The sequence below is a fragment of the Populus nigra genome, chromosome 8, assembly GCF_951802175.1.
Source record: "Populus nigra chromosome 8, ddPopNigr1.1, whole genome shotgun sequence".
Classification (NCBI taxonomy): Eukaryota; Viridiplantae; Streptophyta; class Magnoliopsida; order Malpighiales; family Salicaceae; genus Populus; species Populus nigra.
In genome coordinates this window covers 8,008,026-8,035,407 of record NC_084859.1, presented here as the reverse complement: position 1 = coordinate 8,035,407, position 27,382 = coordinate 8,008,026, and the positions used below count along the sequence as shown (strand labels likewise).

The following is a 27,382-nucleotide window of genomic DNA, read 5'->3' as shown; positions in this document are numbered from 1 at the left end:
AGCATTGCATTACATGGACATGGAATCACTCCAATACCTTACAACTTACAAGATCCTCCTCCATGCCTAATACATGATAATCATACACAAAATAACAAATAAAAAAAGGAAGAGAATAAAACTCAATTAATTTGCTATCCCCTGCCATAAAAATTAAAAGGGTATACAATCAGACTCCTGGATATTCTAAGCATATACAAGCACTGTAAAGGGGAAAGCAAATATAAAGAACACTAGTAGTTTAACCTTGCCTTGTCCAGATAAATGAACCCTACTGCAAATTTAATGTGAAATTTGATTTTGTACACAAGCGGTGAACAGTTCATGTGAAATTTGAACTTCTGTAATCTCATTCATCAACCTGATTTTTCTGGACGTCCAGTAGTGTATACAACCGTGGAACAGTGACTTGTCCAAAGTAGGCATAACTTTGAAAATCAAGGAATGAAATCAACTGTTAAGACCTTTCCCGTGCATCTTTGATGTTCTTCTCCATTCTTTGTGAATCCATCTCTGGTGTAGTTTGTCAGCCTTCTGTGCTTGCGCTGAATGGGTTCTGATCAGACTCACCGGCGGATCCACTGCATTCTTGGCTGCTTCTACTTGCTGGTGGGTTCACTGTGCTATCATGCTCAAGACTTTCTAGTGCTAACTTCCTGAATTTCTTCATGTCCTCCTCATGTTGCCGAGTGCTATAATCTGAGCTAGCAGAACTGTATACTGAGCTAAGACCAGGAGTGATCCCCTCATTCAGTTCATCTAGAGGCATATTTCCTTCCAAAGCTCGAACTATCTGATTTGCACAAAAAATGCAGAAGGGTTACATGCCAGCATAGAGTGTAGTTCTAATATTTAAGATTCCAAACAATATTGGTTCTGGTGAACGTCAAACTAACAACATCTCACATATATCAAAATTCCAACCAAAACTGGCAATTTGGAACACCAGATATCATCTAAAATATTGGTTATGAGTTTTAAATGCTTAAAAAAATAAGTAGGACATCAACTAGTTTATGAAGGACATCATAGGAAGAAAAGAAGCCATTAAACTTCGTATCAACATGGAATGAATAAAGCAAAGACACCTATTCAGGAGCAAAAGCAGTATACTTGGCACTTGCAGAATTACCTGGCTCATTCGTGGTCGAAACCGTGCTAAATGACGTACACAAGCAGCAGCACAATGAATCATTCGAACCATTTCATTAGAATCATAGTCCTGCAGTTTTGGGTCGACAACAGCATCATAGTTGCGATCTTCCAAAGCTTGTTTGAGCAAAGGCCTTGCCTGTTATTCATAAGAAAATGTTATTTTCACAGGGCAATCCATTTCCAATATTCCACCTATCATTAATTTTTTGGCTGTCTGTTCATGACCTCATAGTTGAACTTCAGAATACCACTTAAAGAAAACATGAAAGCACAAAAGCATGCAGTGCCTGAGATGATATCAACTGCCATTGCAGATAGAATTCAACTCAATCACCAGCAATCGGATACCTCTACCCACTAACATGGGCTATAAAAACCTTTACACCAGTCACCACCATAGACATCTGGTAATAAGCATTGGCATAAGTAAGAAACTACAGAACACCAAGAATTGGCTCAGCTATCAACAATTTTTAGTTTTTAAGGGGAAAAGGAGTGATCTGTAATTGTCTCCTTAACATTGCCAAATTACCAACAGTCTTCTCACTCAATGATACAGTGATTGATTTGATAGTTTTGCACTGTTATAAGCTAGTGCCGAGGAACAAATACTTACCCAGTCAACTATGCTATCATCAATGTAGGATTGAGTTCTATCAACAGGCCGACGCCCGCTGATCAACTCTAGAAGCACAACACCGAAGGAATAGACATCTGACTTCTCTGTAAGCTTCCCAGTGGAGGCATACTCTGGGGCCATATAACTGCAGTTGGAACAGTGCATTTAGAAATTGTTCAAGAAATTTCCACTGCAAACAGAAAGCAGGAGGGGGGGGGGGATCCCAAGCCATCTACTCTTTTTAATCTTAATTTATTCCAAAACTCGATTATATTACACAAACTTAATTATGCACCAGTGATATCAAAAACTTATCTTACCCAAAAGTCCCCATCACTCGAGTTGAGACGTGAGTCTCCGTATCTAAAGAATATCTGGCAAGTCCAAAATCAGCAACCTGAAACAAAAGAAAAAAATCCAAGTATACTCATCATGTTATATAATTTAACATCAAATGAACAAAATAGAATAGATAGGGTTAACCTATATAGTTTTACACAGCGATCTGAAACAATGGCCACATGATTTCACAAACATTACTAAAACATACAATTTTTAGTATTTTAAGTCATGGTTCAACCTTGTGACAAATGGAGAAAGAATAAATTGATAGTTAGTATGTGATTGTTTAAGAATCGCAGCTTTGTATTCTAGATGTTTAAGGTGTTTAGGAATTATTCCAACAGTTCAATACCATAGTATATTTCAAGTAATATTTAGTATCTAGCCTTTCTACTCCTGTTGGGTGTAGATTTTTCTATGTTTGAGTTCTTCTATTCCTATAAGGATTGGTTTCTATAAATAAGAACCATATCTACATTATGAATATTGATTGATGAAATAAACTGAGTTTTTATTTACTTGGGTTCTGTGTTGCTTTCACACATCGATTGCATAACTACCATAATGACTTCATTTTTCACTGCTAAAACTCCATTTTAAGGAAATTTGCATGTTTAAAAACTTTTGAGAAAGAGATATCCAAATAGCCTTTAAGTCTAGAGTAACACTATACTTTTGTCAATTGTCGGTGTAGGGAAAGGAGACGAATTAAGATTATGTTCATGGATGTTTGAGATTTAACTTCAAAAGTCAATTTGGTGGACACTAGAAAAATACCAAGTTCATCAAAAGATGATCAAGAATCATTACAGAAACATTTTAAATGTTACAAACCCACCTTTGCTTCGAAGCTCTGATCAATAAGAATATTCGCTGCCTTGATATCTCGATGTATGATTTTAGGCTGGCCTGAAAATATATTTTACAACAAAAAGAGATGGGAACTCAGAGACAAACAATTAAACTTGAAAACCAGACAACCTAAATGTAGCATACAAAATATACTCACAGTCTTCATGCAGATATGTCAGTCCTTTCGCTGAGCCAACTGCGATTCTCATTCTTGTTGACCAGCTCATGGTGGGATTCCCATTTCCTGATATGTAAGATATCTATGGTTAGACGATGGTGCCTTATCTTACAGCCACACAGAACATAATTTCTTATCAATTTGCGGAATACTATGATTCTCAATACAATGCCATGAATAATGCTAGAGACTCTTGACACCTTTACTAAATTTAATTTTGTAACCAATGTGGCGGTTTATGACAGGTGCTGTATTAATTATTTAATTCAATGTTTGTAAGTTTGACGTAAATGTGCTAAAGACTACATTACCTAGTTTAGCAAACTGTTCTCTATGGTAAGTGGCAATTAATTAGTGAACAACTGCTTGTAGAATGGCCCGTATCCTTAAATGAGTAATTATACAAAATTTTAACGCAATCACATGCGACAATTACTTTTTTTCCGAGACACTAATCATTTATCATTTTTAGGATTTACACTTTACCACTAACCAATCAACACATCAGTTTGTATTAAAATTTAGTATGAAAAGTTTGGTTGTAAATCATTTTCCACGCTAACATTACTCTTGTACGGCATATTTTGACCTTCTATTAAGGCCAATGCAGGATTGATTCCAATAAATGATGAAGAATCACAAGTAGACACAGATCTGAGTTTTTAAGTGAACTAAGAAAATAAGCATTGGAACGGCAGATGGATAAGCGAAGATAATTTGGACCTTGAATTTTTTTTTTTAAAGCGACTCACCATGCAAATGAAATTCCAAGGTGTAGTTGGGTACAAACTCGTAAACAAGCATTCTTTGGGATCCAGTAATGCAGTATCCAACCAATGAAACAAGATGTCGGTGATGTACACGGCTAATAATCTCAATCTCAGCCTGAAATTCACGCTCTCCCTGTCCGCTCCCAGATTTAAGCTGCTTAATTGCAACCACTGTACCATTTGCAAGGATTCCCTTATGAACATAACCAAAACCACCCTGACCAAGGAGGTTGGCATTGGAGAAATTCTCGGTCGCCATGGCTAGTTCTTCATAAGTAAAAGTAGTCTGTGAATATCCCAGAGAAATTCCAGAAGTATGTGATTTAAATTGTTTATCAGAGCCCATGCTGCTGCTTGTAGAAGGCTGTTCAGCATAAATACCAAGCACCGGTTGCAGTTGGTAATTCGGCGGAGCTCCTTGGGGAATAGTGGGCTTCGGCCACATCATAATTTTATTGTCCGCAGCAGGAGCCATATTGGGCTGCCAATGCAGTGGCAAGCCATCATCTGGAGGCATTAGAACGACATAGAAACATCAAGGAAAGTAATTGGCAAGAGTGGCTTGAATAGTAAGATGAATAGTAGCTTCACAAATCATAAAGAGCAGACACTAGATTCACAGAAGAACAAGCATGATGAGTCTATTGTAAGGGCAAATCCAAACAAAACCATAAACGAAATTCTACAAAGCAATCAATCAAAAGCGGACAGCGAATAGGACAAGAAACGAAGCAAATTAAGCATAAAAACACAAATGCACATAATTTTATATTCTACGCAATTCAAAGTCAAAAAAAGCAAACCTTTGCTAGCCACTTGTGAAGGTTGACCACCGAGCAATAATCTCTGCGCTTCCTTCCTCTTCTTCCTCCGGTACACATAAACAGAAATACCCACACCTGCCAGCACTCCTAATATTACTCCTACTATCAACGCCGCAAGTACCGGCGAAGACGGGGCTCTCGATCCCGATGATCCTGCTGGCGATGCCGCTGCCGCTGCCGGTGGAGGTGGCACTAGAGCACCACTCGAGTTCGTCGGAGGCGGTGCCTGAGAAACAGTTGTGTTGGTTGTGTCAGGCGGAGGCGGAGAGGTGAGGCTCGATACTGGCGGCGGAGAGGTGGAATTGTTGGGGACAGGAGAAACTCCTGGAGCCGGAGACGACATCCCCGGTGATGTTTCTGGTGAGTGGTTCTTTGTAGTTAAAGCGAGTGTGTGTGTGAGGGAGAGAGAGAGAGAGAGAGCAGCCTAAAATTTTCCTTCTTTTGTGATCATGGGTTGCTGAACAAGCGAAGAAGAAGACCCGAGTGGTGGATCCCACTGAATTACAGACTGGACTGTGGCGACGGCGTCGCTTTGTGGATTTTTTTCCGCAGAAAAGAACTTCGCTCGGTAATTTCTTGTCTTTGTTGCGTATATTTTTTTTAACTTTTTAGGGCAAATTATTTATTGGTCCCGATACTCTCTGTAATACCTAATGTGTCTTAGTTTGGATACGTCATTTTAGAATAAATATTTAAAAATAAAAAATACCTATAGAAGGTTCCATATTAAAATATATTTTATTTTGCTTGAAAAGTCAATACACTTATTAATTTTCAATAACCAAATTCCAATTTGACGGGGCAGTCTAGTTGATTGATTATTATTATTATTATTATCATTAAAGAAATTGGATTTTATTAAACACGGTAACAGGTTTGTTAATAGATTATTTAATGTTAAAAAATTACTTAATTTACTAAACAAAACATTCAAAAATTCATTTTAAAAATTAAAAAATATAATAAAGTTGTATTCAGATAGTATTTCAAGATAAAAGAAATATACATAAAAGAAAATAGTGTTTTATATTATTTTAAAACATGAATGATATATTTTCTTTGTTTCAACTTTCATCATCTTTTCAAAGAGATGTTTTTTTTATCATTATTATTTCAAGACATTCAGTAGAAAAATTCACCAGTAGAACCTTTCTTTACTAGTCAAATAGATAGAACCAAGATTATTAGAAAATGTATTTTTGACACAAAATAAAAAAATATAAAATAAACACAAATCATAAAAACATTTTGTAAAACAATAAAATCACAAATAATTTTTTTTTTAAATAAAAAAAACCATCTTGGGCTGCTCTAGTATATAAGTAAGTAGGAGTGATTATTTTTTATTTGATTTGGTTTTTATTAAAAAAATAATTAAATTAAAATTCTTTATAAAAAAACTGAAATTGTTTCAAACTGACCGGTTTTGGTTCGGTTTGGTTTTTTAGGACAAAACCAGTTCAAATCAGTTTGGCTTGGTTTTTCCGGTTTGACTCAGTTTTTCCAGTTTGGATCGGTTTTTTTCAGGTTTGACTTGGTTTTTTTTAATTTGGTTCGATTCAGTTTTTTTATTTTTATACTTATAAAACTGAAACCAAACCGAACCGGTCAACTTTTTTAAAATTTTAATTGGTTTAATCTCTTCCTTTTTATTTACGGTTTAGATTTTTTAATTATTTTTTTTAGTTTATTCAATTTAATACGGTTTTTTTCTTGCCCCTACGAGTAAGCACCGAAAAGCAAGTTTCTCTCTACGCAACAATTCCAAAATCCAGTCTTTCGGGAACCAGAAGAGCAACAATATATACACACACCAGGCCGGAAGCTGTTTCTTTCTTATTTCACATCATTTATGTTTTCTCGCCCACACACACACACACACACACACACACACACACATATATATATATATATATATATATATATATATATATATATATATATATATATATATATATAAGAAATAGACACAAAAGACGACTTACCTAGAAACTAAAATCCCCAAAAATCCCCAAAAATAAAACTATACAACAAAGGTTGTGGAGCTGGCGTCTTACCAGGTCTGAAAGAGGTGGGAGCTCACGCACGTGAGAGCCAGGTTGGACAGAGTTGTGGGGGCTCAGAACGAGAACAATAAAAGCATGGATAGTGTATAGAGAGAGAGAGAGAGAGAGTTCCAGACAAGGGAAAGAAAACTACAAAAGTACAAAAGGTCTTTGAAATTGCTCAATCAAAGAAGTAAAAATCACCTCAGACGAAAGGAAAAGGATGGTGACGTCACTGTCTTATCTAAATGATTTAAAACTATATTAATTTAAAGTAAAAATAAAATAAAATTTAAATTTTCTAAAAATATTTTTGAAATGTAAAAACGACCCGACTATAAATACAATTATAAAATATAATTTTGAATGATTTTATATCTGTTTGTTTTGTTTTTATGGTTTAAAAATATTCTTAAAAAATAATATCTTTAAATAATTATTTTTATATATATTTAGATTGATTTGATATGTTGATGTTAAAAATAATTTTTTAAAATAAAAAATATTATTTTAAAACATTTATAAAAAAACTTACACTTTAAAAACAATTATCATCGCGCTCAAACATTCCTAAACTAACTTTAAAAGTCAGCTTTCAATTTTTTAAAATAATTTCACGTATAATAAATATGGTATGACTTATAAAATTATATAATTTCACATAATAAAATTATAAATATTTTTAAAAAAACTTTTAAAAAAATTATTTTAAATTTATTTTTTTAGATCATTTTAATACAATAATATCCAAAATAATTTTAAAAAATATAAAAATATTATTTTAATATATTTTTAAATAAAAAATATTTTAATAAATAACCACCGCGGCTACTGTTAAAGACTTCTCAACAACCTTTATGCTGATTTTTTCAGCTTTTAATTTTTTAAAATAATTAAATATACTGTAACTTGTAAAATTATACAATTTTACCGGTTAAATCTTAATTTCAACAACGAACCTTGGATACAACTACCTTTCTTTGTTGCAGAAGAAAACTCCAGCTATTGCAGCGGTGGAGTGTAATATTCTTAAATTCATTTTTCAAGCTGAGATCAACTCTATTTTTTTTTTGTAAAAAAAATGTATAAGTTCATGTGCAAGAGAGTCTTTAAAATCGATCTTTTAAAAGAAGATTTAACCTTAATTAACGCATAAATTGATTTTAAAATACCACTTCCCGTCAAATAATTTTTTAATTAACAATAAGCTTAATTTACATGTATAATATTTCTCCTGTATTACCTCTTATGGATTCAAATTGTATATAGTTTGTCGCAAATCATGATCATGCTTTGCTCCAGGCAAATTCCCACGTCCAAAAATCTCATCAAAACTGACATCGTCTATATCCAAGAAATAAGAACACCAGCAGCAAGGCGCAACAAAGAAGTTGCACCAAAAAAAGGAGCTCGATGATCAATCGAAAACAGCAGTGGAGATTGAAGAGTAATAACACGAAGAGAAACTTGATGGTCCAGAGTTAGAACAAAGGTGTGGTGACTTCGTTTTGTCTTGACTTTCTAACAGACAATTAGGTTAATTTACAGTATGAAAGAAAAGGCCTGCAAATTTTTATCCGATAGGAAAATGAGGTTTTTTTTGTTATTACTTTTCAGTGATTTAGGAAAACTAGTCTTGCTGTTTCAGCATTTAAGTGGAATTTTAAGATAGTATATATCATTAATTAACTATAATTTGGCGTGCTGAAATTACTGTTCACATTACCATTCTTAGCTCTTGGCACATAACTTTTTTTGTCTTTTTTTTTTCTATTACATCCTTATAGGATAAATTGATAACTAATTTAAAAAATTTATTGAGGAAAGGCAAGATTCAAAGTCAAATGATCAAAATTAAGGAGGATGTCGCACCATGGCGTCACATGCAACTTCCTTCGAGATCCAATGGTATCTTTTTTTGATATTGTTGGAATCGTCTCTACAAAAAAATCTTTATAAAATGACATGATGAGGTACTAGTATGGCTTCAACGACCCATTTTTTTTTTCTTTTCTCTTCTCTCTTTTTTCTCCTCAGTTTTTGTGCTTGACTCCGTCCCTACCACTCTTACGGAGAGGTTGGGACTTGTGAGGAATGATAATATAGTTGAAGAAATAATAAGGGTTGGTATTATGTATTATAAAGAGTAATGAAAAGATTATACTTATTTAAGCTATAAACGGAAAGTAATGTTATTCTTCTTTTAGTTATTTATCATCATATTTTGAATTGTTTATAATTCTTATATTCATTTTTGTACTGTAATAGTAACGTCACACCAATAAGGTGCATAGGAAATTCTGTTCCACAGGTCCCCATGTTTTAGAATAAATTATATATTCGCATGTTGTAAGGTGTTATGTATTTTGTATGAACGAATGCATTAGTTGTGTAATTGTCGTTCGACACTTTTATATAAACTAGTGATGATAACGAGGTCAGAACAAGAATGCGAACTTATGAATATATTAATATGATGTAAAGTAAACTTATGAATATGTAAATATACTCTTATGGGTATGTGTATTAAGTACTCATTTTATGAGGATGTTGATTTACAAATTTTTTTAATACTATCGTAAGAAATATCGAGGATGAAAGGGCTTACAAAAAAAAATTACAATCAATTTCGATCATGAAATGATAAGAAATCTCGAGTCATTACATAGGGACTCGAGATAGGTTTTTATAGATCCTGGTCATGTTAATTTACCTCATAGAGTATGAAGGATGATGTTGTAAGCATTTGTGGTGAGTAGAGTTGTAGTACCTTGTGTGAGTTGTTTGTATAATTGGTGGAGAGGTTGGTGCTTACGATTGATTGTGGTGTATTACTTGCTATTGTGGAGAGGTTAGTGATTGGTAGGTGTTCATAGAGGTGACATGCTGGTAGAAATTGATGTTAGTGGATAGAGGTAGGCATCATACTAATAATAAACAAGTCAAAGAGTATAAATCACCATATAAAATGCCTATGAACTCGTCACTTTACATTGTGGTATGTGTTAGTAAATAAGAATTCCTAAGGTACTGATTGAGGCCTAAATAGTTTTTTCAGGGTCAAATCAGAAGAGGAAAAAAAGGATGTGATTGGTTAAATGGTTAGCCTATTTGGGTTTAACCTAAACAACATGACCTGACATGGTTAGTTCATTTGGGATTTAACTCAAACAGCTTAACTTGACATGGTCAACCAATTTGGAGGACTAAAAGAATAACTAAAAAAAGGGGCAGGGATAGAACTAGAATGGAAGAAAGAAGATTTTGGCTAATGCATGTAGTATTAGGTCATGCCCACCTTTTTGATAGTGCGTGTGGATCACCCCTAGCTTTAATTATAGCTTTCCTTGGTATTTATGAAATCATATCGTCGAGATCTTTCTGGTGATGTTGTGCATGTATTAATTGAAGCTTTAATATAACTTTGGCATCCATTTCTTTTCTTTCTCTCTCTCTCATGTTTAGCTTCCACACCAATTTTGTCCTCGTCTTTATATATATATATATATATATATATATATATATATATATATATATATTATTCAAAGTCTAGTTATAAGTGAGAGAGTTGGAAAAGTGTGTTTTTGAATTCTTTAAATAAAAAAAATCATAATTAAACACAAAATCCTAATTTTCATTTTATATAGAGATGTGTTTTTAGATTTAGAAAATAGATATGTTTCTACTTATGAACATGACCTTGGTGTTTCACTCCAACATTACATCCTATATAAAATAAGATACTAACTTCATTCTAACACTACCACCTATATAACATAATTGTAAAACTCGACCTAATTTGAAGGTTGATTAAAAAAAATCCAAGGCTTAAAGCCTAAGCCAAAACGAGGTTGCTAGTTGAACCGACTATGACCTCACAAAACTTGTTCGACTAGATTAGGTTTTTAATTATTCAAGTGACCTAGCCAAACTTGATCGAGTGAACTATAAACCAACAAAAATTAACAACAATATTACTTAAAGTGAAGGGACTTATGTTTTTTAATTATGGATTGTGGTGGTTATCATTTGAATATTTGAGACTTTAAGTTTAATATATTTGTTCATTTAAAATTTTAAGTCTTTAGATTTTTACTTTTTTCATTAATTAAAATTACATTGAAATTGAGGCACACTTAAATTCAACATATTAAATCTCTTTTAATGTAGTATGTCATTGTCTCACTAGGTTAACCTAGGGACCTAAGCTTTTTCCGGGTCAATCTCTAAGTGAGTTTGACAACTATGCTATAAATTAAAGGGTGAATGCATAATAGTATATATATTAGATAGAGTGCCTTTGTTTTGCTGTGAGCTTGATAAAAATATTTTTTCAACAAAAAAAAGTGCGGGTATATTATAGGTCAAGAAAAACTTTAATTCTGAGCTACAACGTTGTTGTGTGTGTTTAATATAATAAATAAAATATTATATGTTCTAGAAAATGTTAAAAAAACTTTAATGCTAATAAAAAATTGAATCATGAAGCTAAGAGAAAAATGCATTTTAAGATATTTGATCTAACGATGCATGAAACTTTTAATTGTTTTTTTGAAGTGTATAACAATAAAATTTTGTTTTTAAGGAAAGTAATAATCTAAATCAAATTAAAAATAATATCTTTATCATATACTTTTTAATTCTCTTGTTAATATATTTATCTTAAACAAAAAAAGATTTTGTTGACTCGAGTTCTTAATTCAATAAATATTGTAAGCAATTAGAATAGATATAAAATAAAATCAACATAATTGAACTAAGGGTTAAAAAGGCATCTCTCCATTTTTTCTAATAAAAAAAGTTTTGATAATTTCAATGTGAGCATATTAAAAAAAAAAAAGAATAACACACCATTTGCATATTGTCGTGAGGATTTTCTTAATCTTTTTTTGAAGGCATGTGGAGGAAAGACAACAACAAAAAAAAAATCTTGAAGGATTGTGTAGAAAGAGAGCTTGCTAATATTATTAAAAAAATGACATGATAAAAAAAAGAAGGAAAATATGAACCATATATAATGAAATAATATCATGAATATATTTTAGATAATTTAATTTTAATGAATCCAAATTAAAAAGAAAAAAAATCAAAGACATTTATAAATAGAGTCACGATGGGCTTGCAATCACGTCATCCGCCCATCTTTTTACTTGAAGGAAAAAAAAACAAATGAGATGATGCATTATGCGTAGTGATAGAAGGCGCATCACCTTCTAGTATGATCACCGATCACCTCAAATGATCAGAAAGTCAAGTTCAGACGCATTCAACAAACAAAACCCAATTTTCAACCCTTTTTCTCGTAAAAAACACCTCAAACACTCAATGAGCCAATTAATAAGCTCAAACTAGCCTTTAATCTCCTAAAAATAAAAAAGTAACTAAAATTCAAAAAACATCTAGAGGCTCATTCTACATTTCACTCCAAGATAAAGGGTTAAAAACACTACAATTGAGTTTCTATTACTAAATGGAACCCCTTAACATAAAAAAAATAGCTATTTTGGTGGTCGGATTATGGAAAACCCTTGGTTACTCTCTACTCCTTTGTTTCTCGGTGATATTTTTTGTTACTCTCCTGTCATTAGTTAAATTGAAGGACTCCAATGCAAACCAAATATTTAAAAGAAAAACATAAAAATTCAAGAACCAAGGACCAAAAATGAAAAAACAAAAACAAAAACTTTTTGGACTAAAAAAAAAGCCCTCAATGCATAGTGAAAAAAAACATGGCTAGATATTTGTTCTAGTTTCTGATTCAATCCTTAACGTTTCTATTATTTCAAATCAATAAAATTAAATTTATTTTGCTAAATTGAATATTAAATTAATGTTGAAATTTATTATTGACATCACGAGAACCCCATGTCAAGCCATCCAAAACAAATCATCCAACTTTATCCCAAATCAACTTAATACAAAAGGAACATATTGAGAAAAAAACTAAAGTGACTAAAAAAATTTAAAGGATCAATAAAAATGAAAATAAAAACATTGTGGGTAACTCTTGCAATCAATAGTTGATTGGATCTTTCTTCTATGTTACATTTTCATCTCTTTCTTTCTAATGTCTCTTCAACCTTGCATTGTCTTATGCTTTCATTATCTCAAACAACATTTTCTAATTTATTGAGCATTAATTTTACAAAATCAAACTATAATTACTGCTAAAAATAGCAATCAAATAAATAAGGACTAAATTTGACATCATGGAGACTAGATTTAACATAAAAGAAATGATGAATCATTTTGCTATTTTAGAGAGGGTAATTCATTTGCCAAAATTATTTTGTTTTGTTTTATTCTGGTCATCCTTCACAAAACCACTAAATATATTTATATGCATTGTTCCAACCCGATCATCCATCTCAGATGTTGCTAACCAATATTTGTTTTTTAACATATTTTTCAATTTTTTAAGTGGAAAATCATTTTCTAGATTCACCAAATGAATATATGTTCTACATTCTCCACTGGTTTTGATAAAAATTAAATTAAAGATGAAAATAAAAAATTATTCTTTACAACTAAACAACCTCCAAGTTTTGATACATAGGGTAGTGAGGTTTTGACACAAATGGCTTACATTTAGTGAAATAGTTTGGCTTTTAATGACATATTATTCCTTTTCTACTTCCGTCATCTCTTCAATTTTTTTGCTTATATGTTTCATATGACAATTTAATATGCCAAAACCTTATTTAGCTCAAATTCTAAACTATAGGTCTAACAAAAAAAGTTAGAGAAAAAGAGTAGGCAAAGATAGGAGTGAAATAAGTGTATAAGATTTAAAAGAGCGAGATTTGATTAAAAAAAATAAAAATTGAAAGGATATAAAAAAAACAAAAGTAAACTGACGTTGGAGCATGGTGTTCTATGGCAACACCTACAGGTGCTTAGTTTGAACTAGATAGGTAGCTCACGCTATGCCGCAGGCTAACTTAAATTTTTTCCACCATAAAAAAAAGATGTTAAAAAGACACAAATGTTCCCAAAGAAGCAAAAAAAAAATAAAAATCAAGACTTGGGTCATTAACTTGATTGAGTTCAATATGTTGACCTTTAGAGTCATAAATTCATATTTTTATATATTTTGATGATAACAATAAAATAGAAATAATATGTTTAATTGAGAATAAACTTTAAATAGGTTTTATACGAAGAATATATCAATAAGCATAATAGATTATGTAAAGAACTTAATTTAGAAGTTCAAAAGGAGAGCAAGATGAAGACTTAGAATAAATGTTCATGTTTAAATGTAAATATTTATACATTACTTGATAGCACAATTAAAATGAACTCACACACTTCACTCTGTATGCATTAAAGAATTGATAATAATCTAATAAAATCTAAGTTATACGGTTCTAAAAATTCACCTAGGTTAAACTATTAGATCTGAGATTCTGCATGAACCAGTCGACTGTTTATTCATCAGAATGAACACTTGGAAATTTTGCAGGAATTGGTCAACCGATTGGCTTAATTAATTTGAATCGATTGACCTATTAGTGGGATTGTAACAACTATTTTTTCTTAAAAACACACACACACACACACACACACTAATTGCAAAATTAGGATGAGAATCTTAACATATATGATATACACGCTATTCTAAAAGTAAATCAACATCAAAATCATCAATCATTGATCATATTCTAGTTTATGCTATTAAACCTTCATATTCTAACATAAAAGTATTCAATCTCATTGTTACTACACTTAAACACCTTCATATCTTATAAGTGTTATCTAATGAGGTATAGAAATATTAGAACTTCAAATTATAATATTCATTCTATTGAGAAAGTTTGTTATGAAAACAAAATATTTGTAAACCTTTAAGAGTTAGGTAAAAACTCTTAGTTTGGTGAGGGAATTTCACCAAAGAAATAAATCTTGAAGAAATATTTTCTTCAAGTGGTGTAAAAAGCTAAGTGAGAATTCATCAAGTGGGATTGTACTCTTGAGACTGGACTAATGAAGGAATACAATACTTGAATACGGTTTAGTACTTGAGGTGTGGATGTAGGTTTGTCGAATCACGTTAAAATCATTTTGCAAATTATCTTCCTTAACTCCTTACTTTAAGTACTTTAAATTATATTGTTGGTTATTATATTGACTTGAAGTAATCTGTCATAAGTGTAAAATTTAGTGATACGTCTAATTTACCCCCCTCTCAGGTGTTAATTTGCCTTAATCCTTGAACAACATATAATAAGCTTGCATAATTTTGATAATAATAAAAAAATACAACGGTGATAAATAAACTTATTAAAAAAGATTGACAACGAAAAAAAGAAAAAAAAAACTGACCATAGCCTATCTTGGTTATAGAGGGCAAACCTGAAAATCAAGGAGGAAAGAGAAAAGAAAGAAAAAAAGAGGTTTTTGGTGTCAAATCAAAGCCCCTTTAGCAACACATGTCATCCCTTCAGGAAGGGGATGCCTTGACGAATCAAACACTGTCATGGAAGGTGGCTTTCAGTGATCTGATAGTGGCTTATGCGTCGCCTACTTGCTAGCGTATGCGCAACACGTCCCAATCAATTTTATTTTATATATAATCTTATATTTATCAAAGTACTAAATTGTCTTTGATCAATTTAATAATAATTAAAAAAATATATGAAAAAAATAGATAACCCCATAAAAGCTCGCCTTACAATAATTATCTTCAGGGCAACAAGGTTAATTTATTGTTTTTTTTTAATAAATAAAATAAAATGACATCAAAGTCTTTTCCAATCCAATCAGTTAAGTAAATTTTTACTTTTAAAAGCAATTATATTATTTTATAGTGTTAAAAAAATATAAAAAAACTCTTATAACTCGAATCAATTTTATAATATCAAATATATATCATAGAAAATACTCTTTTATCATTGAAAGCCAATTCAAGTTTTTTTTTTTTTGGGAAAAAGAATTCATTAAATTGGACTCTTAGGCCACCATGTTTCTCTATAATGCCTTTTATTTTATTTTATTTTTTTTTATAATAAAACCAAAAACTAGTCAGCATAGGGAGGAGGAAAAACAAACATAACATAAGTAAACTTTGTTCAAATTCTTCAAAAATCGGTTATTATCGAATAGGTTTTTTTCTTTGAATCTACTCTAGTCAAGCTCGCTACCGGCACTCCTAGTACATGCCAGATTTCTCAAGGATGAGGTTTAGCCATTAATTATGAGTAGGTTTGGAAATATATTTATTTTAATGTATTGATATTAAAAATAAATTTTTAAAAATAAAAAAAATATTATTTTAATATATTTTTAAATAAAAAATATTTTAAACTGCAGCTATACATTTCTAAATAAATAAAAACAAACAAAAAAAATCTTAGTGTAGTTGCTCCTTTTATGTTTGCTGCATTATTATGTGAGATTAACACATCATACTATAGTAAAGTTTTTTAAATTAAAATTATCATAAGGACATAACTTAAATTAAAGAATTAAATATTTTCTTTAAAAAAACTAAATGAATTACGTGAAAAAATAAATCTTTTTTTGAAAAGAATAATAACAATATTGCATAGTTTTTTTTAGTGAATAGAAATCCTAAATTAATAATTTAATTAAGATAAGATTTAATATATTTAAAATAAAAAAAATTTAATTGATTTAAAAAAAAATATTTAGAGTTATTAAATATTAACTAATTACTACTATAAAATAAAAATTGATTGAAGATAATTAATTCTTAAATATTTAAGGTCTTTTTTAATTTTTAAAAATTAAAAAATCAACTTTTATAAAAATCATAATCAGAGAGGGTCAATCAATCTCAGTTAGTTGAGAGGAGCTTCTGATTCGTGACTCACTGAGTGACGGAAAAGAAATCTCACATGCACATTGCGCACGCAACTCAAAATAAAGAAAAATGGAAAAGAGAAAAAAACCGTATAGATTGATGGATAATCAATCTCAACGATCCCCGCGTTGAGCTTCTCTATCAATTAAATTAGGAGAAATGGATAATCAGGTTTTCTTCGATTCTCCACATTTTTTAATTTACTTGTTTTCTGCTTCACATTCTTTGATCAGGTCGATTGAGGAAATGATAGAGAGAAATGTATAGAGTGATCGAGATTTGGATTTGAATCTGCTTCCCTTTCTTTTTAATTGTTTGATGAATGCGAGAATGAGCACGCAAAGGCAGGTGATTGTACGGGACATAGTGGAGGAAGCCAAGAAGAGGATTGTTATGTTGGTTATTTGTGTTGTTGGATTATCTTATCTCATGTCCTGTAAGTTCCTCTCTCTCCCTCGTTTTGCTTTTTCGTTTTTTTGTCTTCTTTTATTCTGTGATTGTATCTGAATTGAGACTGACTTAATTAATTAATATAGCCAAAATGTAAGCTAATAGTCTTGTTTTGTTTTATTTTTCCTTGCCTTTTTAATCAGATTTATAGATGAGCAAAACGTTGATAATATAGGAAAGTTAGCATTGGGAAATTGAATGCTGGAGAGTAGCGTTGCCAGTTCTGATAAGGATTGTTATCTTAATAAGGTTAATATCTGTGTTTGAGATGGCACCTTCACTCTTCTCTGGTATTGTTGCTGTTGGTGTGTGTGTGTGTTATGTGGCTTAGACGTAGCGGTTGGACGATCAATGGGGTCGGTGAAGGGAGGAACGGAATTAGTGAGAAAGGGTAATTGTAGAGGGGAAAACATTTTATGCTTTCAAAAATGATATGACGCGGTTCTTGAATATATATACACCATGACATATCCAGATAAATAACATGGGAATGTATGTGTTCTGATTTGCTATCTTCTCAATGTTGGATTGGAACGATTCTATAATTTGTGATGTCTCTATGTTTATGTTTTACATGCTTATTTCTTCTGAAATGCTTGAAAATAATGACGTGGTAAGAGAGTGTCTTTTGTTTTAATATATTAAGGAATTTTTCTTTTCTTTTCTTTCTTTATGTCCCAAGGGAATCATGTCAAAAAGAAAGAAAAAAAACAATGATATTCTGCTAATGAATGCCGATAGTAACCATAAATTAAGGTTTCAAAATGGAGTAGATCAATGACTTTGTAGTTTGATGGTAACCTTCATTTTTGCATTGAGGCATGTTGATTGTGAACAATCTGCAATGACATTTTCAACAAAATTTGTGCATATTTAATTAATTACCAGCAGGAACAGAGCAAAAATGTAGAGGCTGCCATGAGACTTTGTTTCATTGTGAAAAGCAAAGATGGCCAATAAGCACTAGCTCAATTGAGTTCCTGCCCTTTCCCACTCCCCATTTCCTTCAACTTGAGTTTGAGCCTTCATATGGACCAAAAATACATGACAGTGTAGAAGCATTGGATGAAGAAAAGCCCATGGTGAATTATTTATAAACATTATGGAGGAAGTAGCATGACCAGAGCAATTAAGGTCTGTAAATTCTGTTATACTTTGGTGTATACAGTTGCTTTCCTACAAACAGAGAGTCTTACGGGGGAAATTTCACTCTTTTATGCATGCATTCATAGAGAACATTTGCACTACATGAATGGTTGCTACTTTCAGCAGTTAAAACTAAAAGATTTGATTTGTATGGGTTGAGAGCATGAAATTCTGGTTAGTTATTTTCTGGCTGTTTGTACATTAATGTACTCTCTCTCTCTCTCTCTTTCTCTCTCAAAGCAATGCCTTCTTGTATGCTTGTCTTTAATTGTAACTTACACTCAGTTACCTTTTTCAGTAACAAGTGCCTCAGTTTGGGTCAACTTGCCTGCTGCTGCTTCCTTGATCATTCTCCTTCGCTACTTTTCCCTGGATTATGAAATGCGTAAGAAAGCTGCTGTATATAACAACAAACCAGCCTCCACAACATCAAGCACACTGTCACAAAACAAATCTCTTGAATTTACCAGGGTTGTTGAAAAGTCCGATTGGAGAAGGAAAGTGAATTCACCTGTTGTTGAGGATGCAATAGATCATTTCACTAGACGTCTAGTCTCTGAGTGGGTGACAGATCTATGGTACTCTCGCTTAACCCCTGATAAAGAAGGTCCGGAAGAACTGGTGCAGATAATGAATGGTGTTCTTGGGGAATTTTCAAGTCGCATGAGAAATGTAAATCTTATTGATCTACTGACAAGGTTGCAGTTCTTTTTCTCCACACTTTTCTCTTACTTGTCTTCAAGGTTATTTGCTTTGTCACTAATCATCTCGGGTGACACAGGGATTTTATTAATCTCATCTGCACCCACTTGGAGCTTTTTCGTGCAATTCAAGCAAAGATGGAAAAGCGACAGTCTAGTGTGCTTACCATTGAACAGCGAGACAAGGAACTAAGACATGTCCTGGCTGCTGAGAACAAATTGCACCCTGCTTTATTTTCTACTGAAGCTGAGCACAAGGTTGATTTGGTTATTTCTTTGTTCATTAAATCTGTTAAGTCATCTAATCTACAGCTGTTGCCTCTAATGGTAAGGATTGCAAGTTTAGTGACAACCTCTATCACTTATTCTCAGGTTTTGCAGCATCTGATGGATGGTCTCATTTCTTTTACATTCAAGCCAGCAGATCTGCAGTGCTCTTTTTTCCGTTATGTTGTTAGGGAACTTCTTGCTTGTGCGGTAATGCGACCAGTGTTAAACTTAGCTAGCCCAAGGTAGTCTTTCATTCTGCTTCGTTTTATATTTTTGTGCTGTCATTTTCCCTTTCTTTCATTTTTTCTTTCTTTTTCAGGTTCATAAACGAAAGGATTGAAAGTGTTGTCATTTCTAAGGCTAATCAAAGAGTTGCTGAAGCACAAGAGACATCTCATTTCAAACCAAATGGGTCTTCAAGGATCTCATCCAATCATTTTTCGAGGTTTTTAGATCCTACTGATACTGGGGTTGAACTTGTGCAGTTAAAAACCGACCAATGCAGAGGTGGACCGGATGCCCCTGAAAAAGATAAAGTGATTGGAAGCCATATCTCAAAAGATCCATTACTTTACATTGATACCCAATCTTCCCGCACATGGAGCTCGCTGCCCATGAATTCCCAGATTATTAATGAAGAAGGAATCCAACGACATTTTTCAGGAGGAGAATGGGGTGAGAGGTTGGATATGATATCTCGCAGAAAGACTGCAGTCCTTGCTCCAGAAAATTTTGAAAACATGTGGACAAAAGGGAGAAACTATAGAAAGAAAGAAGGGGAAAATCGATTGATAGAGCAAGTCCCTCAGAATTCTTCAGTGAGTAAGTATGTTACATCAGATCATTCAAAGAGGGCATCTAATTCCAAGAAGGATGGTGTAACCAAACCCGATGCCCCTCTGGCCCACAACGCCCAGTCTGTGGGTACCGAGCAATCTACAGTAGAAAACCCTCTGCATCATACAGATCAGAATATGTCAAACCATCCACTATTTAGTTCACACAAAGATGGCATACGGAGCCTCATGCGTGTAGATGAGATTGAATCAGGTAGCACTAGCTCTTATACTTCTGAAGAGGAAGATGCGAACAGTGTAACCGGACTTGATTCTCCAGGAACTAAAGTCTGGGATGGTAAAACTAACAGAAACCTGGCTGTTTCCCACATTCATCATCCACTTGAAAATCCTGATGGCCACAGGGAAAAGAAGACTGGTAGGGGGCTTGCTCACTATCAAAGATTATCTAGACACCAGTCTGGCAGTAAAAGGTCAAGGCCAAGCACTCAGAAGGTACATGTTTGGCAAGAGATTGAGAGAAAAAGCTTCTTGTCTGGAGATGGACAGGATGTACTTAGTTTAAAAGGACATACTAAAGCTGATGATTTCAGTGACGATTCTGAAAGTTTAGATAGAGTTTACAGTGGAGCAACTGCATGTTCATCTGCAACATCTGTTTCTATTCCTGAAAACCACACTTCAAATGTTAATTCTTTTAAACATTCATTAATGGTGGACTCAATTTATAAGTTGAGATGCGAGGTACTCCACTTAAAAGCTCGTTACTTCTCTCTGCTCAACTGCTTGACCTTTCATCTTCTAATTTAGTGATAAAGGATGTAAACCCTCTTGCTGTTGCAGGTTTTGGGTGCAAATATTGTTAAGAGTGGCTCTAAAACATTTGCTGTTTATTCCATATCTGTTACAGATGTAAATAATAATAGTTGGTCGATCAAAAGAAGGTGCTATGGATTTCTGTCTCAAATTTCTTGTTTCATCTCCTGTTGATGTGTTCTGTAATAAGCATCTTCCATGAATATATTATCTTTCCAATGTCCTCAAAAACATGGTGAACGCATGATCTTTGTAATATTCTCTCATAAAGTTATACAGCTCATGTAACTGAACTTTTCTGCCAACAGGTTTCGACATTTCGAGGAGTTACATAGACGTCTCAAAGAGTATCCGGAATATAGTCTTCATTTGCCACCTAAGCATTTTCTCTCTACAGGCTTAGACGTGCCTGTCATACAAGAGCGGTGTAAATTGCTTGATATATATCTAAAGGTCAAACATTTAATCTCACTTTTTTTGTTCTGTGAGTTTGATATCAACTTTAGCTCTTTGATAAGCTGTAATTGTGGCTGTCAATGGAGTTCCAGCTTGATTTTGCAGCTACAATTCCAGTACTTAACAGATTTGTACCAGTGTTTGGCTGCTAAGTACTGGTGGACTACAGTATTATGCTGTAAAGTAACACACACATGCAAACATAAAATTAGTAAACATAAAAAGTATTGTGCATGGAAATTTAGCATTTCTCAATTTACAACCATTATATATGAGTGTGCTTACCACGAGAATGCATTTACATGGCTAATCTAGTACCACACAACCAAAATTCCAAATCATATTATTTTAAAGTTTGCCATTAGATGAGTGTGCCTAGTGAGAAATAACTCCATTGTTTCTGTATTTAGAAATTTCATTATGCTACTTCATTTTACCATGCCTTAATTCTATACCTAACCTAGCATGTTGCTGTTTTCCAGAAGCTCTTGCTACTTCCAACAATTTCAGGATCCATTGAAGTCTGGGACTTTCTTAGTGTTGATTCTCAGGTTTCATATTTTCTGCTGTCTTGTTAATGGATTTTTATTTCTTCCTTTTTTTTTGTGAAGGAAATAGTGTTTTTTTCTGATATTTTTCCTATACTATTCAGTTTTTATATATTTGGTTTCATGCAGACGTATGTGTTCTCTAATTCGTTTTCTATCATCGAAACATTATCAGGTGAAGATTGTTCAATTTAGAATGCTATCTATTATTTTGATTTTCATTTCTTTATTTTGATCTTTCCTCTCATTTCATATGTCTTGGAACTTTCTAGTTGACCTGGATGACAAGCCCTCTGAAAAGAGTAAAAGGGTTTCAAATTTTATTGGCCCTGCAATCAATTACTTATCCGCTAGGAAGGAGCAATTGAGTGCAGAGTGCAAGGAATCTATATTGCAGACAAAGCATAATCTTGGGGCAGTTGGGGCCCGAATGATTTCAAAAGACACGCCTCGTTCTCCGGTGAAGTCTATTAAAGAATCTGGAAGATCATTGAAGGATCCAGGAAGTGATTCAGATATGCAAAAGAATGTATCATCTGCTAGAAATTTAGAGGAGAATGTAAGAGTGGGTGATAGCTTAGAAGAGATGTCTGTGTCTATTCATGATACTGCTAGTGATCACATGCTCCCTACAGAGGTGATTAAAGTGGGTTAAGAATTGGAAGAATTGGGCTGGATTGCAGGTTTACCTTAAAAATAAAAGGTTGTCTTACTAAGTTTATTGCTTGCAGTGGGTGCCACCAAATTTGACTGTTCCTATACTTGACTTGGTAGATGTCATTTTCCAGCTACAAGATGGTGGATGGATCAGGTATTCAATATATGGCTATGTAGAGTTGTGGTGGTTGCCTTGTCTCTTTATGCAAGCTATCTTTTGTCAACAAAATGACACCCCACTGTGACTGGGGAGGATATGCTGCTGGCATTGATTTGTGCATTGCAGGAGGCAGGCTTTTTGGGTGGCCAAACAGATACTACAACTAGGAATGGGCGATGCTTTAGATGATTGGTTGATAGAGAAAATCCAGCTTCTGCGTAGGGGTTCAGTTGTTGCATCAGGGATCAAGCGGGTTGAGCAGGTAATCTTTAAAGCTTTTCAGTTTCTTCTATTTTTGACAATTTGCTAAACCTTCAATAATACATGGCAGCATAGATTGGTATTGAAATGCTGTAGTATTTTTATTGAAATGGTTGGTAACAGAACTGATAGATTGGATCGTTGGATGAGTAATTTGGGTGGTGTGAAATCATGTCTATTATTTCTACCCCCACCATTGAACTTCAATCTCCATATAATCCATCCTTTTGCTAACAAAAAAGGGTGAGATAATGTGGCATATGGCATATTTTAAAGATGGTCCATCTGAACTGCTTTTCAGTAATGCTGAGTGAGATAGGGTGAGTGAGATAGGTAGGGATGGAGGGAGATATTAGGAGTTAAGTGGGGGGAACCTTTTCTTTTCTGTTCTCCCTGTTTTTCAGCAGCTGGAATGAACTACACTAATCTGAGAATATGCTGAAGTAGATTAACTTGTCCTTTAGATTGTCTTTGATTGTGTAGGAGGCTTTAGAAAGAAGATTGAGATGCTTGTGTATTATCCTGATGTTAGCTTCCTTGTTATTAAATAGATACTTTGGCCTGATGGAATATTCATCACCAAACATCCAAAGAGACGGCCACCACCCCAGCAACCCACGGAAGTGTCTTCTCCTAAATTGATTTCCCCTCATGGCCAGCAACCCATGGAAGTCTCTTCACCTAGATTGAATGATGAGCAGCAACAACAGGATGCAGTTCGACGAGCTAAATTTGTATATGAGCTGATGATTGGTAATGTCATTTTTCCTACGCATTCATTCTTTATTTCTGCATTACTGAACTATTATTTTTAAATTCCTGTGGCGAATCTTCCATGCCTCAATAAACCCTGTTTGGGAATGCAGACAACGCACCAGCTGCTGTTGTGGGCCTTGTTGGTCGAAAGGAGTATGAACAACGTGCAAAAGATCTCTACTTCTTTCTTCAGGTATTTTATCTTTCTTGAGATTAAAATCCAAACTTTGACATAAAGCATAAAAGTTGCAGCTGATTATAGATTATTTTGTGTCACATGCATTTAACCCTCTCAAATGGAAATTGATAGAGAGAGATAGAGAGAAGGGGTATGGGGGGGTGGGGGACTTCATCTTTCTGTATTGTCGCTGGATGTTGTTTGTCAGCATCCATTTTTTTCTTTCTCCCTTGGTTTAAGGTGCATCATTCAGAAGAGCCAACAAGTCTTGCGAAATAAATGGTGGTTAATGAGGAAGGGAAGGCACTGAGACTGCTCAGTTTAGTGAACGGGCATTTTGCTTTTGATGCATTGATGATCTGGGTTTGTTGTTTGATGTTACTGTGTCAGCCCGTTTTGTATTTCTCCATGGCTTGACATGCCTCCTTCAGAACATTTAACAAGGCTTGTCAAATAAACAGTGGTCGAGGGAGGCAAGCCATTGAGACAACTCGGTTTAGTGAACTGAAGAATGAAAGCTTTTAGTGCATCAACGATCTGGGTAAGTGTAGCACCAGTGAACAGATCAACACCCATCATTCTGGCTGTTAATTTGTGACCCTGAAAGAAGAATAGCATTTCTCGTGTATGCCTTGCACATATATTGTTCTCCATACTCTGTTGAATATTTCTTGGCACACCTATCATTTGTGTACAGATGATGTTACTGAGCTTCAATGTTTTTCCTTTTCCCTGCGCAGTCATCAGTTTGTACGAAGCAACTGGTTTTTGATCTCCTTGAGCTGCTGCTTTTGACTGCATTTCCAGAACTGGATTCTGTTTTCAGGCAGTTGCGTGAAGAGAAGCATAAATTTGGCGAGTTTAAACCCAATTAGTTAAGTTAATCATATGCCAAGGCCAAGTACACGAGTCTTTCTTGTTTTCTTCAGGTATGTATCATATTCTTTGAGAACAAGTTTCTGTTTTCAATTTTTGCAACTGAAAACATTGTCCCACCTGGTGATCGATAGTATCAAAAGATGGTCGAATTGATCAACAGTTGTGGTGCTTAGTTAGACTCTTGTCTTGTCAATTTTGAGGATATTGTAGCTAAATCATGAAATTAGTAATGTACACAATGATTCATGCCTACCCGTTTTCTTTCCCTTCTTTATAGATCTCTCTGCTCTTGATCCAGTGAAACGCCTCCTTGTATAATGACAGATTGCAGCTATAACTCCATGATTGGTTTGATATATACTAGATTCTTATGATTGGTTCAATTTCTAAAATCTTACAATATAATGAAAGATTGAGATAATAGGGACTCATAACATTACAAGCATCATATAACAAAAGTCATGTAACGAACCATTACATGATTAAAGGACAATTAGACAAGGACTTAATTGCAAAAAATTTCAACATAAGATTTAAACTGTGATTCTCATAAAATACATGGAAAAGAATATTCAATGAAGTATTAATTTATAAATAAAACGATGGATATTTGTATCGAAAAATTACAGAAAGAAACCTCTGCAAAACCTCCTTCATTACATTACTAATAGATTTGCAGCCAAATAAAAGAAAAGTAATAAATCATCTCATCCCATTACATAGCGTTTATATGTTTGAATACATTACTGAACATGAAGTTTACTCAACATCATCCAATCTTTGGCGAGGGGATGTATTGCTTGGACCAACAGATTGCAATAAATTTTAAAACTAATCTTGCTATGGATTTTCTGATTTCACAGCACCATGGGGTCTCAGTCAGTAGTCAATAGCAGTTACCTAGCCAGCAATTTTCAAAAACTTCCTTGAAAAAACATAGACCAAATCGAATAACAGTCGCATCATCCTCTTTTCAGAATCAAACCAATTACATAATAAGGAAATGAAAAATTATCTAAATAGCATAAAAAGGTGAATAGTACCCATTGAACGGTGTTCTAACAAAACTTCCCAATGCATAAATTGCAAATAAATCTACAATAGGGTACCCTGATAACACGCTCAAAAATGACTCACAACTTAAGCAGATGCCGCTGTGCCCTTCTTCCTTGGTTCTGCTTGGGTGCCTGATCAAAAGCAAGCCAACAAAGTCAGAAATAACAGAAAGGAATCGTGCAAACCCAAATATAGCATTAATTAAACTAAAAAGAAAGCAGTTTATGAAATGACGGTGATAAAGAGCAGGAAATAAGCTACATTACCTTCTCTGAAACCACTCTTGAACCTGCGAGGAACATTGCGGAGATACCTCATCCTTCCAGTTCCAGTTGTCTTCCTCCTGATTGCCTTCTCACTCCAGTTGTCTAAAACCACAATAAAAGAACAAACAATCAACCAACTTGTTTAAAGATCAAACTGTACAAGTTCAAGCAGAAGTTTCAAATTTAAAAGTTAACCAGGAGCGGCTCAAAATTTTATATATATATATATATATATATATTCATAAACCAATAATTCATGAACATAAACCAGTAATTCATGAACATAAACCATACATGAATGAATTGCTGATACAGATAAAAAAACAGGTAAAGGAGCTTGAATCTTTACGCGTGGGCAGAAATGGAAACTTGCTTGACCACCATCCATACAACATGATGGACTGCACATACAAACAAACTATACACAACTCTACTACTTAAAAGATAATAGAGTTCACAACCATGCCACTACAAAGATGCAACTCCCTTAGCATATTTCAAGCATAAACAGACTTCCTATTTGAATATAAAGAACAGAAAAGAAAAGTTGTTCAAGATAAACAGCTAAGCGCTGCAAGACTAGATACATATAGCAGTCAAATACACAGAAGGAAAAGCAAATATCAGATCAATAGCCGCCCAAACTTACTCAAACAAATCAGTGATAAACCTATGCATATGCCAGTACAGATATAAACAAAGGAGAAAAACACTAACTTGAAAGCAAAAGAAAAGGCAAAATTACTTCCATTCATGTACCCAGAAACATACAGATTCCAATATGAAGCAACGACTAGGTAAGCAAAAAAAGACATACATTTCCTCTTGCGGGCAGCAGGGAAAGCACAGGCGGAGCAACGGCTCTTCTGGAGGTGGAAGCTACGGCGGCCACACCTAACACAGAGGGTGTGGGTCTTGTTCCTCCTCTTACCAAAACTCCCTGTTCCCTTCCCCTGCCATTGTTACAAAAACATGCATCCATGTAAGCATTAATAGATACAGTACGTAGATCAAAACTTACAGAAGATAGAGGGAGAAGACGATTGATTTTGTTAGGGGTGTTTTACCATGGCAGCACAGATGCAAAGAAACCCTGGAAGAGCTCCTTTTTTTCTGGGTTAAAGAAGGACACAGCGGCGTTCAAGACTTATATATACCATCCACTTAGGGTTTTTATTTTTTGGGCTACTGAGAATTTGGGTCTTTTACCAATGGTAAAAGATTTAAGCTCACAACACATGATAAAAAATAAAAAAAAAACAACTGGGTAAATAATATATTTTGACTTAACTATTTATAAAAATTGCGGTTTTAAAATAGTGGTTATTTTAAACAATTGTTATTATTAATTGTGTATGTATTAAACAACTGTTA

At 33.5% G+C, this 27,382-nt stretch overlaps 3 protein-coding genes across 13 annotated transcripts; 1 reads left to right on the top strand and 2 right to left on the bottom strand.

Moving 5' to 3' along the window:
• Nucleotides 1–116: 116 nt before the first annotated feature.
• LOC133700404 (proline-rich receptor-like protein kinase PERK15) lies at nucleotides 117–5,264 on the bottom strand. The gene is made up of 8 exons (XM_062123918.1): nucleotides 4,720–5,264; nucleotides 3,899–4,423; nucleotides 3,126–3,212; nucleotides 2,955–3,025; nucleotides 2,095–2,171; nucleotides 1,772–1,919; nucleotides 1,133–1,291; nucleotides 117–793 (listed from the first exon to the last, which is right to left on the bottom strand). Exons 1-8 carry the CDS (start codon nucleotides 5,081–5,083, stop codon nucleotides 527–529), a joined length of 1,698 nt encoding a protein of 565 aa, XP_061979902.1. The 5' UTR covers nucleotides 5,084–5,264; the 3' UTR covers nucleotides 117–526.
• Nucleotides 5,265–16,582: 11,318 nt separating this feature from the next.
• Nucleotides 16,583–24,938, top strand: LOC133701249 (uncharacterized). 9 transcript variants are annotated; one of them, XR_009843532.1, is made up of 16 exons: nucleotides 16,583–17,047; nucleotides 18,506–18,905; nucleotides 18,989–19,166; nucleotides 19,281–19,420; nucleotides 19,498–20,719; nucleotides 20,819–20,919; nucleotides 21,100–21,244; nucleotides 21,730–21,798; nucleotides 21,925–21,970; nucleotides 22,068–22,432; nucleotides 22,527–22,606; nucleotides 22,739–22,874; nucleotides 23,425–23,626; nucleotides 23,740–23,822; nucleotides 24,269–24,348; nucleotides 24,548–24,688. XR_009843532.1 is itself a non-coding variant. In XM_062125101.1 (16 exons), exons 3-16 carry the CDS (start codon nucleotides 18,838–18,840, stop codon nucleotides 24,680–24,682), a joined length of 2,970 nt encoding a protein of 989 aa, XP_061981085.1. In that variant the 5' UTR covers nucleotides 16,583–17,047; nucleotides 18,506–18,592; nucleotides 18,678–18,837; the 3' UTR covers nucleotides 24,683–24,938. The 9 variants fall into 9 exon arrangements, 7 of the variants coding, with proteins under 7 accessions (XP_061981085.1, XP_061981084.1, XP_061981082.1 ...); XM_062125101.1 differs by lacking the exon at nucleotides 24,269–24,348 and having other exon boundaries at nucleotides 18,506–18,592; nucleotides 18,678–18,905; nucleotides 24,548–24,938; XM_062125100.1 differs by lacking the exon at nucleotides 24,269–24,348 and adding an exon at nucleotides 17,953–18,195 and having other exon boundaries at nucleotides 24,548–24,938.
• Nucleotides 24,939–25,257: 319 nt separating this feature from the next.
• LOC133701250 (large ribosomal subunit protein eL37x-like) lies at nucleotides 25,258–27,228 on the bottom strand. 3 transcript variants are annotated; one of them, XM_062125106.1, is made up of 5 exons: nucleotides 27,076–27,228; nucleotides 26,826–26,961; nucleotides 26,009–26,110; nucleotides 25,824–25,873; nucleotides 25,258–25,607 (listed from the first exon to the last, which is right to left on the bottom strand). In XM_062125106.1, the coding sequence occupies exons 1-4, from the start codon at nucleotides 27,076–27,078 to the stop codon at nucleotides 25,827–25,829; spliced, it is 288 nt and encodes a 95-aa protein (XP_061981090.1). In that variant the 5' UTR covers nucleotides 27,079–27,228; the 3' UTR covers nucleotides 25,258–25,607; nucleotides 25,824–25,826. The 3 variants fall into 3 exon arrangements, with proteins under 3 accessions (XP_061981090.1, XP_061981089.1, XP_061981088.1); XM_062125105.1 differs by having other exon boundaries at nucleotides 25,258–25,611; nucleotides 27,076–27,227; XM_062125104.1 differs by lacking the exon at nucleotides 25,258–25,607 and having other exon boundaries at nucleotides 25,633–25,873; nucleotides 27,076–27,227.
• Between the last annotated feature and the right edge of the window lie 154 nt (nucleotides 27,229–27,382).

Bases quoted from the DNA above. Each gene is read 5' to 3' on its own strand.
- LOC133700404 (XM_062123918.1), bottom strand. From the start codon at position 5,083: ATGTCGTCTCCGGCTCCAGGAGTTTCTCCTGTCCCCAACAATTCCACC. The intron at 1,920-2,094 runs GTAAGATAAGTT...TTCCAACTGCAG, and splicing joins CGAGTGATGGGGACTTTTGG to TTATATGGCCCCAGAGTATG. The intron at 794-1,132 runs GTAATTCTGCAA...TGTGCAAATCAG, and splicing joins TTCGACCACGAATGAGCCAG to ATAGTTCGAGCTTTGGAAGG.
- LOC133701249 (XM_062125096.1), top strand. From the start codon at position 16,930: ATGAATGCGAGAATGAGCACGCAAAGGCAGGTGATTGTACGGGACATA. The intron at 21,971-22,067 runs GTGAAGATTGTT...GGAACTTTCTAG, and splicing joins TATCATCGAAACATTATCAG to TTGACCTGGATGACAAGCCC. The intron at 22,607-22,738 runs GTATTCAATATA...TGTGCATTGCAG, and splicing joins CAAGATGGTGGATGGATCAG to GAGGCAGGCTTTTTGGGTGG.
- LOC133701250 (XM_062125106.1), bottom strand. The intron at 26,111-26,825 runs GTATGTCTTTTT...TTGTGGTTTTAG, and splicing joins TGCTGCCCGCAAGAGGAAAT to ACAACTGGAGTGAGAAGGCA. The intron at 25,874-26,008 runs GTAATGTAGCTT...GCTTTTGATCAG, and splicing joins CAAGAGTGGTTTCAGAGAAG to GCACCCAAGCAGAACCAAGG.